The sequence below is a fragment of the Mobula birostris genome, chromosome 19, assembly GCF_030028105.1.
Source record: "Mobula birostris isolate sMobBir1 chromosome 19, sMobBir1.hap1, whole genome shotgun sequence".
NCBI classification, from domain to species: Eukaryota; Metazoa; Chordata; class Chondrichthyes; order Myliobatiformes; family Myliobatidae; genus Mobula; species Mobula birostris.
Window position 1 is genome coordinate 62,305,231 of NC_092388.1, and position 23,964 is coordinate 62,329,194.

The window sequence follows — 23,964 nt, forward strand, 5'->3', positions numbered from 1 at the left end:
GTATGTATATAAAAATGATTACATAGTATATAAAATAAGCACAGCAGGTTTTCTACGCAAACTCTGCCAATAATAATTTACTGGTACCATTTTGCTAGCATCGATGCTATTGATGATTTAGAAAAATAAATATTCTTCATATGCAAGTGTTGATGGGTCTCTTTCTCAGTTCTAACGATGGATATTTGACCTGAAACACTTTCTTCTCTCTCTTTTCTTAAATGTTGCTCAAGCTACTCAGTTTGCGGATTTCTATTTTTGTTTTATGCAAATTAGATTATTAATCATGGTTACCCCTGGAATTGTAGAATTAACAGTCACAAAATAGTGCTTTGAACTGAGCTCTCCAGGCTACATATTCCATTGGATTCTGAAGTTTGACACAAAGGGTTCATTTCCTTGATGCATTCCAGGACAGCAGAGCTCGGTAGTGGATAAACAACCTTGTAGTAAGAGTGAAGAACTTCAAGGACTCTTTTGGCCATTGGCAAATATTTGGGAACACAACGATAGTTATCCATCTGTGACTTCCGGCTCAGTCCATCACTGCAACCTGACTTGCTGGGCATATCTGGCAGCCCTGCTATTTGCAACAAATGACGCTTCCTTCAACACATTAGCATGCTCTATCTGCCCCAATTAATCCATTTGACAGGATAAACTCTACAAGAAAGTATTGGTAAATTAATTATCAGATGCACTGAGAACAGTGGAAAACCTTTGTTTTCTATGCCAATCATACAAATCATTTCATCCCATCCGTACATCGGGGTAGCACAAAGGAAAAACAATAACCAACTGTAGAATAAAATATTGAGTTACAGAGAAATGCAGTATAGGTAGACAATAAGATAAATTGTGACGTCAAGAGTTCAGCTTATTGTACAAGTGGTCTATCCGATAGTTTTAATATAGTGGAATAGAAGATGGAGCCTGGTGGAATGTGCTTTCAGGCTTTTGTATCTTCTGCCCAACAGGAAGCGGGGTGGGGAGAAGAAAGAATGTCTGGGGTGGAAGGGATCTTTGATTATGTTCCTGCTTTATTGAGGTAGCAAGAAGTGTAGACAGAGTCCATGGAGGGGAGTCTGGTTTTTGTGATGTGCTGAGCCGTGTCCACAACTCTCTGCAGTTTCTTGCAACCTTGGGCAGAGTAGCTGCCAAGCTAATCTGCGATGCATCTGGATAGGATACTCTCTATGGTGCACCAATAAAAATGGGAGAGGGCGATGGGGACATGCTGAACTCCTGAGGAAGTACAGGAGCTGGTGCACTTTCCAGGTCAAGGCATCCACGTGGTTGCACCGGGATAAGTCATTAGTGATGTTCACTCCGAGGAACTCCCAGCACTCAACCCTCTTAGTTAAACAGGAGCGCGTCCACTATACAAGGTCTTTTGTTCTGCTAACACTGAGGTAAAGATTGTAATCATGCCACTAGACTCTCTATTTCCTTCCTGAACTGATTCAATGTTGGGCCCACTATGGTGGTGTCATCTGCAAACTTGTAGATGGAGTTAGAGATGAATCTAGCCATGCAGCCATGGGGGTATAGCAAGTACAATAGGGCACTGACGACACAGAGTTGTGGGGGTGACACTAGTGTTGAAGGTCATCGTGCTGGATGTATTACCACCTCTCCTTACTGATTGTGGTCAATTGATCAAGTCAAGAATCCAGTTGCGAAGGGAGGTGCTGAGTCCCAGGTCTATGAGTTTGGAGATGAGTTTGCTTGGAATGATGTATTGATCAGTGAGAGGATGAGGCCAGGGCTGCCATGCGGTTAGGTGAATCTCTATGAACCTATCATATTTCTAGGAACTTATGACAACCATGGCAACTTTGGCTTCACCCAGTCACATACATTCCCTTAATTCTATGCATCCCTTCACCTTCTGTGCAGTTTTGACAGTGTCTTCAACCTGGCACATTAATTCGGATTCTTTCAAATCTCTTACTAACTCTTCCTTCAGTTAGTCCTGACGAAGGGTCTCGGCCTGAAACGTCGACTGTACCTCTTCCTATAGATGCTGCCTGGCCTGCTGCGTTCACCAGCAACTTTGATGTGTGTTACATTAACTCGGTTTCTCTCTCCAGACCTACTGAATGTTTCCAATTTTTTCCTGTATAAATTTCAGATTTCCAGCATTTGCTCACTCTTTCATTTTCATCCACTAGAGTGAGCTTGTTACCTCACCTCTCAAAGTCCTGATAACCAATTTCTTGATGTTTGGAATATTAGCTTTGAAATTACTGAGACTTCAAAGAATAGTAACTAGGAATTGGAGATACAGAGTTGTTATTTTTATATTTTTCTTCATCAGACTTCTGAAGTTTAGAACAAACCAAAGAGCTGTAAACTCACTGAACATTCAAGTATTCATAGTAAGGAATTTGCCTTTCTGAGTGTCTCAGTGACAGACATTTACACAAATCACTAGTCAATTATTCAGTGATTTAGTAAATGATGGGAGTAATATCAAGGCAACAATATTCTGAATTGTAGACATCTGTACTCTAACATACTCCATTGAACTGAGTATTATAACGTTTCCTTACCCGGTCATTCTGTTGCTGATGATTTTTACATTAATGGTTGGCTCACCCATGGCTGAAAAGGCCTGCTTGATGAAAGTCTCATCCATGTACTGTTCCAGCTAAAAATGACAGGAAAACAATAGATTTACTAACATCCACAGGAATTATAGATGCATGTGACAGCACTCTGAAGTAATATCTCACAAGAATATACTAATAATCAATCAAATTGCAGAAAATAATATGTGGAATATTTAATCTCTAAATAATTAAGAAGAGTGGTTCATTATTTCTTAAAATGATTTGAAGAAAATCTCGTATACCAGAGGGACCTCAGGATTATGAAATAGGTGTAAATCAGTGATGGTTTAGTGTACAGGATGGTACAGCAACATCGTCCACTTTTACATTGGAGAAGATCCTAGGTTATTTTATTAGGAATTGCAGAATGCCAATAAAGTTACAAAAAAGATTTAGTGAAGGGGTGTGTTATGGCCAGTCATAGAATGAGAAAGGTTCCAAGAAGAGACTTTTGAATGACAGAGATATACAACCAAGTTGCTAATGCAGTTATAAAGAGCAAGGATTTGAATCTATAAGCATTTAGAGGTGTAGATGAATGTAAACCTCCAAGAGGATCACAACCTTGTCATGGTTTGGAGGTCTGAGTGCCTTAATGACCTGGAGAGCTAGGTTGGCTGGAATTAGGGCTCTTTGGCTCCTTGGGCTCTTGGAAGGGTCACCCATGCCAAACACGTCAAAGGGTAGAGGACAGACTAAGAGTGGTCCACCAGTCCTCCAGGTTTGGTTCAGGGCTAACAACCCTGACTGGTAAAACAAAGTTATTACGGAAACAACAATGAAGAATCCTTCTACATTTCAATACGACGGTATTCCTGAGTCTCCACCCAGAAACTGCATTACTGACAGTAGTGAAAACTCAGCTACTGACATGATGAATGAAGCCCTGAACACCACAGGTGGAGGACCTTCACTGCTGCCCTAATCACCAGTGGTACAACAGGCAGTAAGTATGAATATAAAGTTCAACAATGATATGCAAATCATTTGAATGAATGGAACATAGATTTTTAAAAACTCAGTCTGCTGGTTTCTAGAGTCAATGGAATGGGGCTGGGGTGGCGGTTATGACCTCTAACCTTACTGAAAGCTAGGAAAAATGTTACAGTAACCTATAGTTTTGAGATACAGGCATAGACTTGTAATGGCAGCAATGAAAACGGATACCAACACCAAATAGGACTATTTGTTCGGAATCAGGAATTTCAGTGCAGGATTCGGAGGTCGCACTGCATTACATGATCAAAATGTAACTGAACTAGTTTTATTATTTTTCACAACCTTTACAAACCAATGAATTATCTTTAAAAATATAACCTAAGTTGCAATATGGGTAAATAGAGAGATACCATCCATGCAGCATAGTTTCAATGCATGAATCACATGTTCACATCGGAAACAAACTTTCGGCCTCAGTCGTCCTATTGTGGATTGGGATGTCCAAGGACAGGATGGTATTTGTGTAAATGTGGGTCCACTTTCTCAACAGGGTAACACTTCTTTTGGTGCTTCATGTTATTGTCAATCACAAAGGATAAGAGATAACTGAATCCTATGAGAAAAACTAATTTTGTCCTGAGTGGCCCCTCTCAGAGAGCAGAGAGCACATGTACACACATCAAGCTGGTCCTCCCAGGGGGCAAACACACCCCACGTGGGCGGATTCTCTCGGGAAAGATCTCCACAAACAGCAGGCCATCCCACAGGGAATAATCTCCCAATCATCAGGTAGGCGCACACCTTCCAACCTAGGCAGCCCCTCTGGGGACAGATCCTCCCAGGCACTGTTCTCAGGGGACGGGAGGCGCACACACACTAAGTGAGTCCACCCATGAGGGCATAATAATCCCTCCATCCACCAAAATCCCCCACGGGGAGATACCCCACCCCCAACTCCCCCATCCAGGGGTCCCCTCCCCCGTCCTCTCACACTCCCAACACTGGATCACCCAGGGGTCCCCTCCTCTTCCCTCACCCAACCCCAAGTACATCGACAACCCCTCCGGATGCAAATCCCGTCCACTGGACCCCAGGCAGGCACTTCCCGTGGGTCACTCCCCCAACACACTGGCCCCTTGGCCCTCACTGAGGGAATCAGTCCCTCTCAGGGGTCACCCCAGCAATACATCGGGCATGCCCTCTCCACATCAGGCGGCCGTCCCGGGATCACCGTCGGATCCTCCCTCCCCTCCGCCGGAGCGGGGCCGCACTTACGTCTCCCATCCACAGGGTGGCCATTCTGTCCGTCCGTCCGTCTGTCCGTACACAGTTACCTCCGCCGTTTGAGCGCAGCCTGTTCTCTGCTTCCTCACCCACCGGCTTGGGCTGAGGCCCCAAGTTAAGCCCCCCACCCCCTAAGTAACCCAGAGCCACGGCACACGTCGCGGAATCGCCTCCGGCCGCCAAACAGTGCAACAAACATTCAGGCGCCACGGGGACCTGAACGGAACAGCTGCTGACGTCAGTTCTGCGCGCCGACCTAGTGGGGTCTTTCTTGATGTTGGCTGAACATGGATTCTGCGGGTCGACAGCTGGTGGTGGTTGGTGGCAGTTACCAGCAGATCCTGTTCGGGTACCGACTATCCAACTGGGCACAGGTGAGGCAGGGCTGGTTACCAGCAGATCCTGTTCGGGTACCGGCTATCCAACTGGGCACAGGTGAGGCAGGGCTGGTTACCAGCAGATCCTGTTCGGGTACCGACTATCCAACTGGGCACAGGTGAGGCAGGGCTGGTTACCAGCAGATCCTGTTCGGGTACCGACTATCCAACTGGGCACAGGTGAGGCAGGGCTGGTTACCAGCAGATCCTGTTCGGGTACCGACTATCCAACTGGGCACAGGTGAGGCAGGGCTGGTTACCAGCAGATCCTGTTCGGGTACCGGCCATCCAACTGGGCACAGGTGAGGCAGGGCTGGTTACCAGCAGATCCTGTTCGGGTACCGGCCATCCAACTGGGCACAGGTGAGGCAGGGCTGGTTACCAGCAGATCCTGTTCGGGTACCGGCCATCCAACTGGGCACAGGTGAGGCAGGGCTGGTTACCAGCAGATCCTGTTCGGGTACCGGCCATCCAACTGGGCACAGGTGAGGCAGGGCTGGTTACCAGCAGATCCTGTTCGGGTACCGGCCATCCAACTGGGCACAGGTGAGGCAGGGCTGGTTACCAGCAGATCCTGTTCGGGTACCGGCCATCCAACTGGGCACAGGTGAGGCAGGGCTGGTTACCAGCAGATCCTGTTCGGGTACCGGCTATCCAACTGGGCACAGGTGAGGCAGGGCTGGTTACCAGCAGATCCTGTTCGGGTACCGGCTATCCAACTGGGCACAGGTGAGGCAGGGCTGGTTACCAGCAGATCCTGTTCGGGTACCGGCTATCCAACTGGGCACAGGTGAGGCAGGGCTGGTTACCAGCAGATCCTGTTCGGGTACCGGCCATCCAACTGGGCACAGGTGAGGCAGGGCTGGTTACCAGCAGATCCTGTTCGGGTACCGGCCATCCAACTGGGCACAGGTGAGGCAGGGCTGGTTACCAGCAGATCCTGTTCGGGTACCGGCTATCCAACTGGGCACAGGTGAGGCAGGGCTGGTTACCAGCAGATCCTGTTCGGGTACCGGCTATCCAACTGGGCGCAGGTGAGGCAGGGCTGGTTACCAGCAGATCCTGTTCGGGTACCGGCTATCCAACTGGGCGCAGGTGAGGCAGGGCTGGTTACCAGCAGATCCTGTTCGGGTACCGGCTATCCAACTGGGCGCAGGTGAGGCAGGGCTGGTTACCAGCAGATCTTGTTCGGGTACCGGCCATCCAACTGGGCACAGCTGAGGCACAGCCAGTTACCAGCAAGTCCTATTCAAGTACCGACTATCAAACTGGACACACGTGGCAGGGGCCAGTTACCAGCAGGCGGGGGGGGGGGGCGCTGTTGTCCCTCCCAACCTTGACCTTGTGCGAAAGGGCCATAGGTAGAGGTTTCAGCCGGAGTCTTGTGGACACGTGCGCCTCCTGCTCCCGCTTATGCTTGAATTTGCTGCTCTACTTTTAGATTCTTCCGGCTGAGAGAAGTCTTGGAATCTTAAATCTCGGTAACATCACCTTGCAATCTGATCAATTCCTGTAGAGACAGGCCAATATAAACATACAAATTAGACATCATCCAGCCGGTGCCACCACTTAATCAAATGATGGCTCAGTTCTGCGTTCTGGTTACTGTGGTAACCTTCACCCCATCTCCTATATCAAAAATATATCAGCTTCTGCCTAAGTAATAAAAATTAAGGCTCTGCTTCTTCCCCCACCTTTTTTTTTGATGGAACGTAGTTGCAAAGATTCATGAGTGCCTGAGAAATAAACTTTTACTTTAACTCTCTTAAAAGGACAGCCAATTACTTTAAACAATAATTTTCAGTTCTAATTTTTCCCACCAGATGGTGTCCTCTCCACATCCTCCCTGTTAAGGTTCTTCAAGAGCTTCTGTGATTTAATCAAATTCACTTATTAAATGCATCTTTAGTCCTTATACATAATTGTAAAATTACACAAAAATATCTTGCTGATGTTGTCAAAAATTGCTGAATACTTTTGTTAAGTTGTTAATGCACATTTATGCTGTGTGTTCTTTTAGAGTTGGGATCCTGAAGCTGATTTTACCCATCATGCTCACACTGCTTCTTTAACCACTGTGGCTGTAAATGATCAATACGTGGCAACGGGTAGTAGAGATGAAACTATTCAGTTGTATAACATGAAAAAGAAAATTGATCAAGGATCATTATTACACCATAATGGTAGGTAAAATCTTGCTTTCAAACTTTACCCTTTTATTGGCTGGTATGGTAGAAAAGGTAGTTCAGGAAGCTTTGTTCTTTCCAAGGTTCAGTGGGAGTTATCAAGAATTGTCTGTTGAAATTATTGATGATATAAACCAATCTGGAGAAGTAGCCCTGGCAATCTGTATATTACAATATTGAGTCTTGATTTATTTACGGAAGTCACAAAAGGTATGATGAAGGAGAGGTGTTGGAGAGTTTGCTGACAAAGACTGTATTAAATGTGATTAAAACCAAAATGTTGGATGCATGCAGCAAACCTGAAAACATTTGTGGACAGAGCAATGAAGTTGCCATTTTGGGTCATTGACATTTATAAGAACTAATATCTGAAACTACTCCTGATAATTTACTTATGCCATTCAATGTAGTAAATTTTAACACTGCATTTGGAGCACCCATTCATGGGATAAGTGTTTTCAACTTAGGTGCTTTTTTGCTCCTGATTACAGCAGAATAACACTTTAGTACATTTAATGTTGTAAGGGAAAGACTTAAGATGAGGAAAGAGGTCCTTAAAAATCCAAAGGATTCTAGACTTTGCTGTCTCAGAGTTTGATGTTTTGTTTTACCCCTGATGAACATTCCTTCAGGTCAGGCATCAACTGTGGAAAGGGGAAAACCAAATTTAGTGTTTTGAGGTACATTTTATCAGAATTGGAAATTATTACAAGTAAAGCAAGTTGTGGAGGAGAGAGAAAGAAGGCAAATGGAAGAGTTTTTGTCAGACTGGAGACTAGGAGAAGTTGCAAAATACAAATAGTAGTTGTGGCCGCTGAAAGGCCCGTGAGAAACGGGTTCCCAACGTGCGGTCCATGGATCCCTCAGATAATGATAGGGGCCCATGGCATAATTAAAAGTTTGGGAACCCTGGTGTAGAGGAAGGGTGATCAAGAGGAGGTCAATGAAGTCTGAAGTATCACAGCAAGGAAGAGGAGGCGAAAAATATGAATGCTGGAAATGTGAACTGTATGATTGGTTCATTATTAAAAACTGGAAGTTATTGTCAATTTCTGAAGACTGTAACATTCCACCAAAAGACAAGGCACTAATTCTCATGATGAGCTTTGTTGGAACTGTATTAAAAGGCAAGGATAGAGAATTAATGTGACAGGGAACTGGAGGTTCAGGGTCACCCTTGCTGAGTGAACCAAAATGTTCTGCAGAACAGAAAGCCAATCTGTATTTGATTTTCTGAATGTAGAGGAGATTGCATTAAGAGCAGCCAGTAGCTATGTATTAAGCTGAAAAATTGTGTAAATTGCTGCTTCACCTGGAAAGAGTGCTTTGATGTCTGGATAATGGGAAGGGAAGAGGGAAGGCAGGTGTTATTTCTCCTGCATGGGTAGAATCAGTGAGGTGTTGGATCTGCAGGGGGGGGAAGCGGTGGTGTGGAGGTTAAAGCTGTTCTGTAGGGAATGGTTCCTTTGTAATGCAAAAAGGAGAAGGGAAGATGTATCTACTGATGGTGTTCACATTGTAAATATCTGAAACTTAAGAATAATCCTTTGAATATGAAGGTTGGTGGGGTGAAGATGCATACAGGGTAATCTTTTGTAACACATAAATGCTGGAGGAACTCAGCAGGTCAAGCAGCATCTATAGAGAGGAATGTCCTGATGAAGGTCTTTCCCTGAAATGTCGACTGTTTATTCTCCTCCATAGATGCTGCCTGACCTGTTGAGTTCCTCAGGCATTTTGTATGTGTTGCACTGGATTCCTAGCATCTGCAGAATCTCTTGTGTTTATAATCTTCTCCATGCTTATGGTGGGAGGAGAGAGATGAGAGCAGAAATGGAATAGAAGAGGTTGACAGCCCTTTCAACAATGGTGGAGAAATGCTACTGAGGAATGGAAGAGAAAAGCAGATGTGGATGTGGAACTGATGTTGTAAGAACACATAAAGCGGTGTAGGGAAACTGGGAAAATACATTCAGTGACTACTTTATTAGGCATACCTTGGAACCCGATGTGTTCTTCTGTTGTAGCCCATCAAGGTTCAACATATTGCGTGCTTAGGGATGCTTTTCTGCAAACTATCGTTGCAACGAGTGGTTATTTGAGTTACTGTCACCTTCCTGTCAGCTTGAACCAGTCTCTAATCCCTCCCATTAGCAAGGTGTTTTTGCCCACAGAATTGCCACTCACTGGATTTTTTTTGTTTTGTTTGCAGCATTCTTTGTAAACTCTGGAGACTGTTGTGCTTGAAAACCTAGGAGATCAGCAGCTTTTTAGATACTCAAACCACCCCATCTGGCAGCAATAATCATTCCACAGTCAAAGTCACTTACATCACATTTCCTCCCCATTCTGATGTTTGGTCTGAACAACAACTGAACCTCTTGACCATGTCTGCATGCTTCTATGCATTGAGTTGCTGCCACATGATTAGCTGATTAGATATTTACATTAATGTGTGGTGTACAAGTTTACTTAATAAGGTAGCCACTGAGATGCAATCTGTCCAGCCTGTACAGATCCCATCTCTCTCAGAACTGTTTCCAATGCCTTAAATCTAAAACACTCACTCTTGCATAATTTCTTTAGCTGTACATTTATTTGTATTATCCTCCTATTTCTATGCCCATTGGCTGAAGAAATCATCTGGAGATCTAATGCTCCCCTGCTTAAAGCTCGTTTACAGGAGCTTATCTTTTTTTCTTTGTCATCGGTGAATCTTGATCTCCAGGCTATTCTGCAACTATTGAGTTATGTTCTTAATCTAGGCAATACACTATCCTTGCAGCCACAGAGATGCCTGCTTCTCTAACTGTACAATCCTCTACAGCATATCTATCGTTTTCTCATCTCTTTTCGTACATCTGGAGTTGCCCACTATGCACTGTCCTTGTCGTGGCTGCAGCCCCAGAGGCAATCTCTCCTCAGTTAATATTGATGACTAAATCCTCTTAGAGAGTGAAATGTCTTTATGGAAGTGGCATGATCTCCTGAACTGCTTGCCAGCTCTTACTTCTCTATCCGCTCTTCCTCTCTTCACTCCACTTACATTCTTCTCTGCTGCAGAGTAACCATCCCAGAAGCATGCTATCCCTGAAATACTTCACAGATAAACCTTAGTGACGTCAACTGCTGCTTAAGTTCCAAAACCTGGGTCTTGAGCTCCTCCAGCTGATGACTTTTTCACCACCTTGGGTCATTAACAGCATCTAAAGTTTCCTCATGGCACAGTGTTTGCCCTTCCAGCCTATCTTTCTAGGATTCTATTAAATTAATACAACTAACAATATTATTCTTATACTGCTGTTAGATTGCTTGTTGTTTAGCTTGTCCTGGAGGTACTTTTAATTCCCTGCCTTTGTTGAAACCAAACAAATGTATAAATTTCATGTTTTTTTAAAATTACTGCACACTGCTTCTTGCATTCCAATTTAGCTCAGCATAATACTCAACAAAAAATGAGTTAGTATTTCATCTAAAGTTTATATGTATACAAGAGATAGCTGGGAGGCTTATCTCATTTGAGTCAATTCTGGCCTCAAAATCATTCAGAGAAATGAATCTGGTAGCATGCTTCATTGAGAGCAATGAGAAACAAGAATATTAGTTATTTTCTTCATTTCAGAACGAGGTATACTGAAATTTATTAACCTCTCTGTGTTCATGTGCTGTTCCAGGTGAGTTCAGGTGATTGCATAAAATGAGGATTGTCCTTTGGAACTTGTATATCGAGTTTGTTTCCTATTAGTTTGAGCACTCATAGTATGTGAGGTGGTAAAACTAATGTTTAAAAATAGTTGCTGCCAAAGTTGTCATTTCTTTAAAACTGGAACATGTTCAATGTAAAGTGTTAGGAAAGGGCTCTGTTTGTAATTAAATTGACCTCCATATTGCATTGTGTCTCTGAGCATTGAATTAATTTTGTCCTGTTATTTGAAGGTACAATAACCTGTTTGGAATTCTACGGGAAAACGCACTTACTAAGTGGAGCAGAAGATGGACTCATCTGTGTGTGGGACACAAAGAAATGGGAATGTTTGAAATCTATTCAAGCTCATAAGTATGAATCTTTAGCATGTCATTTTCTAATTCATGCCCTATTTCAAATCATAAATTCTGCATATTTTTCAATCTAACTAGTAGATCTCCATTGACAAGATGGGATTGAGTGGGTAGCTGGTAGCAATGGACTTTGTTATCGGTGTAGCGAAGGATTGTGTGGTTTCAAAGAAGAGCAGTAAATGCACATCAAGGGAAAAGGGGTGACTGGTGGAGTCTGACCTCATGTGAAAGAAGGAGGTTGTACTTGGAGATCAGTCCCAGGGACTGTGCAGGAGTTCCTTGGGACAGCATCAAGAGATCTCACTGCCACCTTTTCAAAGGATGGGCATTTTGAAACCATTGCTAGTAATGTCCACATTCCATAAACTTTTTCCTGAAGGTTTGTCTTAAGGGGCTAATATAGTTAAGTTTTTGGCCAACTTCAAAACCTGAGATTGATCAGTGTTAGCTACAAGAAGGGCGAGAGGAGAATGGGAAAGAAAGTGCTCAACAACACACACAAGATGCTGGAGGAACTCGGCAGGCCAGGCAGCATCTATAGAAAAAGATTAAAAGATGAAGGGTCTCGGCCAAAATGTTGACTATTTACTCTTTTCCATAGATGTTGCCTGGCCTGCTGAGTTCCTCCAGCATTTTGTGTGTGTGTTGACTTGGATTTCCAGCATCTGCAGGTTTTCAAGTATGTGAAGAAAGTGCTCATCATGTTTGCTTGCTGATGTCAAAGTTCCAGGGATCCGCACATATTTTGCCCTTTTGCTTCTAAAGCAGAGGGGTAGGTGACCTGGTAATGATGCTCCTATGCATTCTCCCTCCTGTTCTTTGATGGTGGAGATTGGGAGGTGCTGTGAAACCTTAGTAGATTACTCCAGTGCATCCAGTAGGTGGTGTTCAGAAGCCACAATACAAGCTATCCTTGGGCAATGAACAAATTCTTTTTTTTTACAGAATTCCATAAATCAATTTTGCCCATCAGCCAGAAGATACCCAGAAATCACTCAATATGATAACCCTACCTCCGCAAAATTGTAATGAACACAAACATATTAGACTGATAAGAAAGAAAAATCAGTTAGCAGAGAGAGAAGTCAGTCTGTCTTTCATAGGAATAAAGATGTGTATGCACTTTGGACTTCTGAATGTAATATTGTGGGAGTTTGTTTGCATGTAGGGTGTCTACAAAATGGGCATTTGTAACTTGCGGATGGCCTGTGCTGAAGGGAGCAGTTACCTAGGGAAAGAGATGATAGTTTCTAAGTATGCATTTGAAATTGAGGACGATGTGATATTAAGTTAACTGCTTTCTTTAAACAGAGGCCATGTGTCATCATTTTCTGTCCATCCATCTGGAAGACTGGCTTTGTCAGTAGGAACAGACAAAACATTAAGGTATGTTGATTCTTCCCAAAGTAAAACAAGTTTAATAAAGAATATTTAACTGTCTACTTCCCCATAGAGACATCTAGACAACTTAGTTGTGATCCTATAATTTATTTTTCTTTGTTTGGGAAGATGTAGAATTTTAAAAATAATTTTTAGTCTTACTAATTAATGTTAGTGCATGATTATGATAACAGTTCTGAAATGCATTGTAAGCTATTTGTAATAATGTGTGACACCAATAATTGCCGAATTTTGGATCCCTAAAGCAACTCTGCACTTGTACTGTATGATGGAACATCACAGAAGCATAATTTTCCTTATGATGGAGGTAACATTGTGCAAATTACCAATGCGTTTTCTTTGAACTAATTACACAAAGCATTCTGGTATTGCCTGAGTAAAAATTGATTCTCCATAAATGAGGCAGTTTGTGGTTCTGGTGAGAGAACTTGCTGATTTCATTACAGAGGGTGTAAATTTTGTGTCTGATTTTAATGCAAACGGTGAAAGTTTAAAATGAGTTTAGATCTGAGCCAGACCATTTATACTTTTGTTATAGGTTCCAAATATGTTTTTGTGTGTGTGTGTGTGTATGTATGTGACTTTTACCTACACTGACTCAGTAGACAATCCTTCTGTAATGCCCTTCCTTTCAGATACTATCCCTGATTAGCAATGTCACTCCTTCATCTCTTTTATCTCCCTTTTTAAACATCTAAACCCCAGAACATTCGGCAGCCATTGCTGCTTTTGTGACAGCCAGGTATGTATAATAGCCACAACAACAGAGTTCCATGTACTGGCCCATGCTATAGTTCATTACCCTTGTTCCTGACACTTCTTACATTAAAATAGACACACTTCAACCCAACCCACTGACTGCAGTTTTGCCCTATCAACTGCATATCCTTTCTCCGCTCATCTTAATGCTGCATCTACCTTTATACCAACTGTCTCATCCTCTGACCTATCACTCTGATTCCCATTCCCCTCAAACCAGCTTAAACCTTCCCCAACAGCTCCAGCAAATCTGTCTACAGCATATTTGTTCCCCTCAACTCCTGGTGTAGCCCATCCTTTTTTCCCCCCACACCTTTCCCAGAAGAGATCCCAATGATCCACAAATCTGAAACCTGAGATATTTGCAGGGCATATTTTTTCATTACGTATAGTTTTAGTTTATAGAACTAAATAGATACCAAATCACAAGAAATTTAATTGCAGGATCGGCTGATGTGTCATAGCTGCATGATGTGGGAGCTGGTGGACCCCATTGTGGTTCCTGGTGACCACATCTGCAGAAAGTGTTGGCTGGTTGAGGAACTCAGGCTCAAAGCTGATGGTGCAGGGGTGGGGGATGAGAGAAGGTGTTCAACAGTTTTGTAAGGTGAGGATAAAGTTATGAAAGACTCCAGAATAAACAAAAAGACAAAATTATAAAGGGAGAAGAATTTAACTTCCAGTATCACGGGGGGCAAAATTGCAAAGGGTGTTGAATACAGGACAGAAGGTGTTATATTTGAATGTATGTAGTATACAGAATAATGTAGGTAATCTAGTAGCACAGTTAGAAATTGGCAGGCATGATATTATGGGCATCAGTGAATCCTGGCTGAAAGAAGATCACAGTTGGGAGCTTAAGATCCAAGGAAACTCATTGTATTGAAAGGACAGACAGGTGGGCAGAGGGGGTGGGGAAGCTCCCCTTCTGTGCTTCTAGATTGTTCTCCTTCCTCTTCACCCTTCCTTTTCTGCCCTGGTGAAAGGTCTCAGCCTGAAACATTGATTGTTTATTCATTTTGGTAGATACTGCCTGACCTGCTGAGTTCCTCCAGCATTTTCTGTGTGTTGTTCTGGATTGGGTGTTGTGTAATGAACCTGATTTGATTAGGGAGCTTAAGCTGAAGGAGTCCTTAGGAGGCGGTAATCACAATATGGTAGAAATCAGATGTATGAGTATTACAGTGGAGTAAGGGGAATTTCAGTGGCATGAGAGAGGAGTTAATTGGAAGGGGACACTAGCAGGGATGACTGCAGAGCAGTAATGACTGGTATTTCTGTGAGCAATTTGGAAGGCACAGGAAAGATAATTCCCAAAGGTGAAAAAGTATTCTAAAGGGAGGATGAGGTAACCTCAGTTGACAAGAGAAGTGAAAGCATAAAAGCAAAAGAGAGGGCATACTGTATATTGTAAAAGTTAGAGGGAAGCTAAAGGTTTGGCAAGCTTTTAAAAACCAAAGCAAGCAACTAAATAAGCAATGAGAGAAGATGAAATACCTAGCCAAAATATAAAAGAAACTTGACGTTTTCTTCAGATTCATAAAGAGCAAAAGAGAGGCAAGAATGGATATCAGACTACTGGAAAATTAGGCTGGAGAGGTTGTAATACAGGACAAATAGTATTTTGCATCAGTCTTTGCTGTGGAAGATACCAGCAGCATGCCAGAAATTGGAGAGTGTCAATGGGGCAGAAGTGAGTGTAATCATTAAAAAAGAGGAAAACTTTGGAAGCTGAAAGGTCTGAAGTCACCTGGACCTACACTCCAGCGTTCTGCAAGAGGTAGCTGAAGAAATTGTGGAGGCATTAGAAACAATCTTTCAAGGGTCACTATCATTTCCAGCATACTGGAAAATTGCAATTGTCACACTGCTCTTTAAGACCATAAGACATAGGAGCAGAATTAGGCCATCTGGCCCATCGAGTCTGCTCCGCCATTCAATAATGGCTGATCCTTTTTTTAATTGCCTCCTCAACCCCAGTTCCCGGCCTTCTCTCTGTAACCTTTGATGCCATGTCCAATCAAGAACCTATCAATCTCTGCCTTAAATACACCCAACGATCTGATCTCCACAGCTGCCTGTGGTAATAAATTCCACAAGTTCACCACCTTTTGGCTAAAGAAATTTCTTCACATCTCTGTTTTGAAAGGGTGCCCCTCTATCCTGAGGCTGTGCCCTCTTATCCTAGAATCTCCCACCATGGGAAACATCCTTTCCACATCTACTTTGTCTAGGCCTTTCAACATTGTTTCAATGAGATCCCCCGCCCCCCATCCTTCTGAATTCCAGCGAGTATAGACCCAGAGCCATCAAATGTTCCTCGTATGATAACCCTTTCATTCCTGGAATCATCCTTGTGAACCTCCTATGGACCATCTCCAATGCCAGCACACCTTTTTTAAGATGAGGGACCCAAAACTGTTCACAATACTCAAGGTGTGTCCTCACAAGTACCTTATAAAGCCTCAGCATCACATCCTTTCTCTTGTATTCTAGACCTCTTGAAATGAATGCTAATATGGCATTTGCCTTCCTCACCACCAACTCAACCTGCAAGTTAACCTTCAGGGTGATCTGCACAAAGACTCCCAAGTCCCTTTGCATCTCAGATTTTTTTGGACTTTCTCCTCGTTTATAAAATAGTCTGCACATTTATTTCTACTACCAAAATACATGACCATGCATTTTCCAACATTGTATTTCGTTTGCCACTTCCTTGCCCATTCTCCTAATCTGTCTAAGCCCTTCTGTATCCTACCTGTTTCCTCAACACTACCTGCCCCTCCACCAATCTTTGTATCATCTGCAAATTTGGCAAACAAAGCCGTCTATTCCATCATCTAAATCATTTATATACAGCATAAAAAGAAATAGTCCCAACACTGACCCCTACAGAACACCACTAGATACTGGCAGCCAACCAGAAAATGATCCTTCTATTCCCACTTACTGCTTTCTACTAATCAGCCAATGCTCTAACCATGTTAGTAACTTTCCTGTAATACCATGGGCTCTTAACTTGGTAAACAGCCTCATGTGTGGCACCTTGTCAAAGGCCTTCTGAAAGTCCAAAAGTACAACATCCAGTGCATCCCCTTTATCTATCCTACTTGTAATCTCCTCAAAGAATTCCAACAGGTTTGTCAGGCAGGATTTTCTCTGAAGGAAAACATGCTGACTGTGTACTATCTTGTCCTGTGTCACCATGAACTCATCACCTCATCCTTAACAATTGACTCCAACATCTTCTCAACCATTGAAGTCAGGCTAACTGGTCTATAATTTATCTTTCTGCTGCCTTCCTCTTTTCTTAGAGTGGAGTGACATTTGCAATTTTCCAGTCCTCTGGCACCATGCCTGAGTCCAATGATTTTTGAAAGATCATTTCCAATGCCACCACAATCTCTAACAGTACCTCTTTCAGAACCCTAGGGTGCAGTTCATCTGGTCCGGGTGACTTTTAGGTCTTTCAGCTTTTTGAGCACCTTCCCTCTTGTAATAGTAACTGCACCCACTTCTCTTCCTTCACACACTACATCAGGCACACTGCTAGTGTCTTCCACAGTGAAGACTGATGCAAAATACTCATTTAGTTCATCAGCCATCTCCTTGTCCCCCGTTATTATTTCTCCTGCCTCATTTTCTAGCGGTCCTATATTCACTCTCATCTCTCTTTTATTTTTAACATACTTGAAAAAAACTTTTACTGTCCACTTTGATATTATTTGCTACCTTGCATATTTCATCTTTTCCCTTTTAATTCCTCTCTGTAGGTTTTTAAAAACTTCCCAAACCTCTATCTTCCCACTAACTTTTGCTTTGTTGTATGCCGGTTTTTTTTTGCTTTTACAATAGCTTTGACCTTCCTTGTCAGCCATGGTTGTACTATTTTACCATTTGAGTATTTCTTCTTTTTTAGAATACACAAGTCCTGCACCTTCCTCATTTTCCCCAGAAACGCACGCCATTGCTGCTCTGCTGACATCCCTGTCAGCAGCTCCTTCCAGTTTACTTTGGCCAACTCCTCTTTCATTCCAGTAATTTCCCTTACTCAACTGAAATACTGCCACATCAGACTTAACTTTCTCCCTATCAAATTTCAAATTGAACTCAATCATATTGTGATCACTGGTTCCTAAGAGTTCTTTTACCTTAAGCTCCCTAATTGCCTCCAGTTCATTATATAACACCCAATCCAGTATAGCTGATCCCGTAGTAGGCTCAATGACAAGTTGCTCTTAAGAAGTTATGTCTTAGGCATTCAACAAATCCACTCTCTTGAGATCCATTACCAACCTGATTTTCCCAATCGACCTGCATGTTAAAATTTCCGATGACTACCATAACGTTACTTAAATCATCAGGTATCTCCCCATGATCATAGATTTCATTTGCTATTTCTGTTATTTTCTCTGCCACGGGAAACAGTTGAGGCCAGTTCATTGGCTATATTTAAGAGGGAGTTAGATATGGCCCTTGTGGCTACGGGGATCAGGGGGTATGGAGGGAAGGCTGGTGCAGGGTTCTGAGTTGGATGATCAGCCATGATCGTAATAAATGGCGGTGCAGGCTCGAGGGGCCGAATGGCCTACTCCTGCACCTATTTTCTATGTTCTATGTTTCTCTAATCCAAAATCTTCTAAGGCCAGTATCATTTCAACAGCGATGTTGTCTGGACCAGTTGCTCTGTTATGTTTTGTTTTATTTATGGCTGCTTGAATTTCTGATTTTAGAATGCTAGGTCCTTCAAGATTCTTCTTTATGTTCAGTTTTTCTCCTCTCTGGTCTGCAAAAAGTTCTTTTATATATTCTGTCCATCTGTTGAGGATTTCCTCTTTGCTCATAATTAAGCTGCCGTCTTCTGCCTTGATGCATCCACTTGCTGAGCAAGGTAATTTCCCCATTAGTTCTATAATCTTACTTTGCATCAACTTTGTTCCAGGGTTATGGGTCTGTAGCATTTCCATCTCTGACCATTTCTCATTTAGCCATCTGTCTTTAGCTTCTCTGCATTTTCTTTTTATTGTCTTATCAAGTTGTTTGTGAGTTACATTGTACAATAAGCCTGATGAGCCACGTGGCAAAAATTATTCTCAGAGTAATCAAGACGCTGTATAAAACCAGAAATCAGTAAAGAACAATGCGGCTTTGTGGAAAACACTGGAACCAGAAATGCAATTTTCACGCTACAGATGATCTGTGAACGAGCCATCCAGGTACAAAAAGACACCTACCTATCTTTCATTGACTATACAAAAGCTTTTGACACTGTCAGACACCAAGATCTTCTGGAAATGCTTCAAGATCTTGACATAGATGGGAAAGATATACGTTTCTTAAGAAACTTGTACTGGGACCAGACAACATCCATCAGAATAGAAGAAGTGAGTGAGTATGTGAATATCATGAGATGAGTCAGGCAAGGTTCCGTCTTTTCACCAGACTTATTCAACCTGTATAGTGAGAATATCTTGAAAAGTATCAAAGACATAAAAGGATTCACAATTGGAGGCCATAATATAAATAACATCAGATATGCTGATGACATTGTACTAATAGCTGACTCAGAAACAAAACTTCAAGAGCTACTCACTATAGTGGCAGCAGAAAGTAATCGCAGAGGCCTCTCAATCAACACCAAGAAGACAGAAAGCATGGCCATCTCCAGAAAGACAAAACATCCCGCAATGTGTGATCAAGATCGGAAATACAAACATCAAACAAGTCAACAAATTCAGATATCTTGGCAGCCTAATAACAAGTGATGGCAGATGCGACACAGATATCAAATACAGAATAGCAATGGCAAAAGAAGCTTTCCAAAAAATGAAGACCATATTAACAGACAGGAAGATGAGCATGTACACTAAAAACAGAATACTGCAGTGCTACGTTTATTCTATCCTGACTTATGGAAGTGAATGCTGGACCATTTCCCCAGCAATGGAAAAGAGACTAGAAGCAGCTGAATTCTGGTTCTACAGGAGAATGTTAAAAATATCATGTGTAGCCCCCCTGGCCACCCTGAGGGTCGCTCAGCTCGCTGTCGTCCAGGGAAACAGCCCTCAGCCCCGCCAAACTGGGTAATAGTTTGTGTGGATGCTGTGTGATGTACCCCACCCCGCCCAAATAACAGACAATACACCAGATACAATTAAATGATTTACAGTTTATAGATATTACTGGAACTATATAATTAATAGAGAATAAAATATAAAAGGAAAATAAAAGGCACCACACTTATCGAAGTTCAATCTCTTCGTGCACAAGCAGTTGGAGCTCAGGACCCTTCTTCTTCACCCTGCGACCCCTCGGACCACCTCGACCAGCCGCCTGGGACCAACAACGGTGGTCGACCAGACGCTCCACACGAGTCCCATCTCTGTCTCCTCTCCTCGCCGAATGCCCCGCTCGGAGTCTGACCCCGTTAGCGGACTCACAGCACCTCGTCCATCCTCTGTCTCTCTCTCCCCCGCCTTCTGCTCCAAAACCCCGCGCATACAATATCTTCAGATACACCAAAAACATAACAACTATCCCAATTGGTTCGTAACATCTTTTTATCACATTCTAACCCAAATCAAGCTGCTAGCGCAAGACCTTTCTCAGTGTTTAACATAACAAAGAAGCATTCCCAAGAATTAACATAGCAAAGAAGCCATTTTAATTAGCCTACGCAGTAACATAAAAGACAAAGCCCCCTTACACATGGATCACACACACCTGAAATGAAGAAGTTCTCAGAAGAGCCCAAGCAGATAGATCACTCATACCAACAATAAGAAAAAGACAACTCAGATTTCTAGTTCACATCATGCGGAAAGATGAACTAGAAAAATTCATCCTCTCTGGAAAGATCAAGGGGAGCAAACCGAGAGGAAGACCTCGGCTTATGTACATCAAAAACCTAGCCAGGTGGCTACACATCGAGGAAATGGAAGTCATCCACAGAACAAGGGATAGATTTATATGGAAAACCATGGTCACCAATGTCCGCATTGGATATAGTACCTAGACAGACAGACCATAACACTGCCCTTTTTACTCATCTTTTCTATTTCCTGTTGTAATCTGTGGTTCATCTCCCAGCCACTGTTGGGAGGCCTGTATATAACTGCCATCAACGTCCTTTTACCCTTGCAGTTTCTTAACTCAACCCGCAAGGATTCAACATCTTCTGATCCTATGTCACATCTTTCTACTGATTTGATGCCATCCTTTACCAGTAGAGCCACACCACCCCCTCTGCCTACCTTCCCATCCCTCTGATATAACGTGTAACCTTGGACATTCATTCCCAGAAGGGAGAGAGCAAAAGACAGGGAATTATAGGGCAGTTAGCCTGACTTCAATGGTTGGGAGGATGTCGGAGTCCATTATTGAAGATGAGGTTTCTGGGTACTTGGAGGCACATGATAAAATAGGCTGAAGTCAGCATGGTTTCCTGAAGGGAAAATTTTGCCTAGCAAATTTGTTGGAATTCTTTGAGCAAATGACAGGTAGGAAAGAGAAATGAGATGCGGTGGATTTGAGATGCCAAGGTGTCACTCATGAGGCGGCTAAACAAGATAGAAGTCTATGGTGTTACAGGAAAGATACTGTCATGGATAGAAGATTGGCTGAATGGCAGGAGGCAATGATTGGGAATAAGGAGGGCCTTTTCTGGTTGGCTACTGGTGATTAGTGGCGGCAGGGGTCAGGGGTGGGGCCTGTATTTTTCACATATGTGTCAGTGATTTAGATGGCTTTGTGACCAAGTTTGCAGAGGTACGAGCGATGTGGAGGGGCAGGAAGTATTAAGGAAGCAGGAAGTCTAGATTTGGGGAATGGGCAAAGAAGTGGTAGGTGGAATACAGTGTAAGAAAGTCTATGGTCATGCACTTTGGTAGAAGGAATAAAGGTGTAGACTATTTTCTAAATTGGGAGAAAATTCAGAAATCAGAGGTACAAAAGATACTTGGGAGACCTAGTGCAGGGTTCTCTAAATGTTAATTTGCAGGTCGAGCCAGTATTCAGGAAGGCAAATGCAATGTTAGCATTCTTTTCGAGAGAGCCGGAGTATAAAAGCAAGGATATAATGCTGAGGCTTTATAAAGCATTGGTCAGACCATATTGGGAATATGGTGATCAGTTTTGTTCCCTTTATCCAACAAAGGATATGCTGACATTGGAGAGGGTTCAGAGAAGGTTCACGAGAATGATTCCAGGAATAAAGATTAACGTATGAGGAGCATTTGGCTTTGGACCTGTACTCATTGGAGTTTAAAAGAATTGCGGGGGGGCGGGGGGGGGGAAGGAGAGGATCTCAGAAACCTATCATGTACTGAATGGCCTAGATATAGGATTTTAGAAATGGTTGGTGCTTGGTTCAGTTTAGGGAATCCATCCATGGGTTGTTGCTCTTACTGTGTTTCAGTTTACTGAAAACTGTAAGGATCATTAACCCACAGAAACTGACATGACATTGTCACCATGTCCACTTTTGGGGGCGGGAAGTATAGATGCAATACTGCAATATTTTAAAACTCTGGGCTATCTTAACCATATAACAATTACAGCACGGAAACAGGCCGTCTCGGCCCTTCTAGTCCGTGCTGAATTCTTACTCTCACCTAGTCCCACTGACCTGCACTCAGCCCATAACCCTCCATTCCTTTCCTGTCCATAGATCTATCCAATTTAACTTTAAATGACAACATCAAACCTGCCTCAACCACTTCTGGTGGAAGCTCGTTCCACACAGCTACCACTCTCTGAGTAAAGAAGTTCCCCCTCATGTTATCCCTAAACTTTTGCCCTTTAACTCTCAACTCATGTCCTCTTGTTTGAATCTCCCCCATTCACAATGGAAAAAGCCTATTCACATCAACTCTATCTATCCCCCTCATAATTTTAAACACCTCTATCAAGTCCCCCCTCAACCTTCTACGCTCCAAAGAATAAAGACCTAATTTGTTCAACCTTTCTTTGTAACTTAGGAGATGAAACCCAGGCAACATTTTAGTAAATCTCCTCTGTACTCTCTCAATTTTATTGACATCTTTCCCATAATTCGGTGACCAGAACTGTACACAATACTCCAAATTTGGCCTCACCAATGCCTTATACAATTTCAACATTACATCCCAACTCCTATACTCCATGCTCTGATTAATAAAGGCCAGCATACCAAAAGCTTTCTTCACCACCCTATCCACATGAGATTCCACCTTCAAGGAGCTATGCACCATTATTCCTAGATCCCTCTGTTCTACTGCATTCTTCAATGCCCTACCATTTACCATGTATGTCTTATTTTGATTAGTTCTACCAAAATGTAGCACCTCATATTTATCAGCATTAAACTCCATCTGCCAACTTTCAGCCCACTCTTCTAAGTGGTCTAAATCTCACTGCAAGCTTTGAAAACCTACTTCATTATCCACAACTCCACCTATCTTAGTATTATCTGCATACTTACTAATCCAATTTACCACACCATCATCCAGATCATTAATATATATGACAAACAACATTGGACCCAGCACACCACTAGACACCATCCTCCACTCTGACACACAGTTATCCACCACTACTCTCTGGCGTCCCCCATCCGGCCACTGCTGAATCCGTTTTACTACTTGGATATTAACGCCTAACGATTGAACCTTCCTAACTAACCTTCCGTGTGGAACCTTGTCAAAGGCCTTACTGAAGTCCATATAGACAACATCCACCGCTTTACCCTCGTCAACTTTCCTAGTAACCTCATCAAAAAATTCAATAAGATTTGTCAAACATGACCTTCCATGCACAAATCCATGTTGACTGTTCCTAATCAGACCCTGTCTATCCAGATAATTATATATACCATCTCTAAGAATACTTTCCATCAATTTACCCACCACTGACGTCAAACTCACAGGCCGATAATTGCTCGGTTTACTCTTAGAACCCTTTTTAAACAATGGAACAACATGAGCAATACGCCAATCCTCCGGCACCATCCCCATTTCTAATGACATTTGAAATATTTCTGTCAGAGCCCCTGCTATTTCCACACTAACTTCCCTCAAGATCCTAGTGAATATCCTGTACGGACCCGGAGACTTATCCACTTTTATATTCCTTAAAAGCGCCAGTACTTCCTCTTCTTTAATCATCATGCTTTCCATAACTACCCTTCTTGTTTCCTTTACCTTACACAATTCAATATCCTTCTCCTTAGTGAATACCAAAGAAAAGAAATTGTTCTAAATCTCCCCCATCTCTTTTGGCTCTGCACACAGCTGTCCACTCTGATTCTGTAAGGGACCAATTTTATCCCTCACTATTCTTTTGCTATTAATATAATTGTAGAAACCC

At 42.7% G+C, this 23,964-nt stretch overlaps 2 protein-coding genes across 3 annotated transcripts in view; one reads left to right on the top strand and one right to left on the bottom strand.

Moving 5' to 3' along the window:
- The window catches only part of LOC140212651 (tRNA selenocysteine 1-associated protein 1-like), a 49,373-nt gene extending 44,300 nt beyond the window's left edge, over window positions 1–5,073 (bottom strand). The window contains exons 1-2 of one of the 2 annotated variants that reach the window (XM_072283731.1): window positions 4,830–5,073; window positions 2,556–2,653 (exon numbers count right to left, since the gene is read on the bottom strand). In XM_072283731.1, the coding sequence (XP_072139832.1) occupies window positions 2,556–2,653; window positions 4,830–4,853 (122 nt within the window). In that variant the 5' untranslated portion in view covers window positions 4,854–5,073. The remainder of the gene's footprint in view (window positions 1–2,555; window positions 2,654–4,829) is intronic. The other variant, XM_072283730.1, reaches the window with a different exon arrangement.
- The window catches only part of pak1ip1 (PAK1 interacting protein 1), a 35,844-nt gene continuing 16,813 nt past the window's right edge, over window positions 4,934–23,964 (top strand). The window contains exons 1-4 of the mRNA XM_072283729.1: window positions 4,934–5,212; window positions 7,236–7,398; window positions 11,338–11,458; window positions 12,772–12,846. Of these exons, the coding sequence (XP_072139830.1) occupies window positions 5,126–5,212; window positions 7,236–7,398; window positions 11,338–11,458; window positions 12,772–12,846 (446 nt within the window). The 5' untranslated portion in view covers window positions 4,934–5,125. The remainder of the gene's footprint in view (window positions 5,213–7,235; window positions 7,399–11,337; window positions 11,459–12,771; window positions 12,847–23,964) is intronic.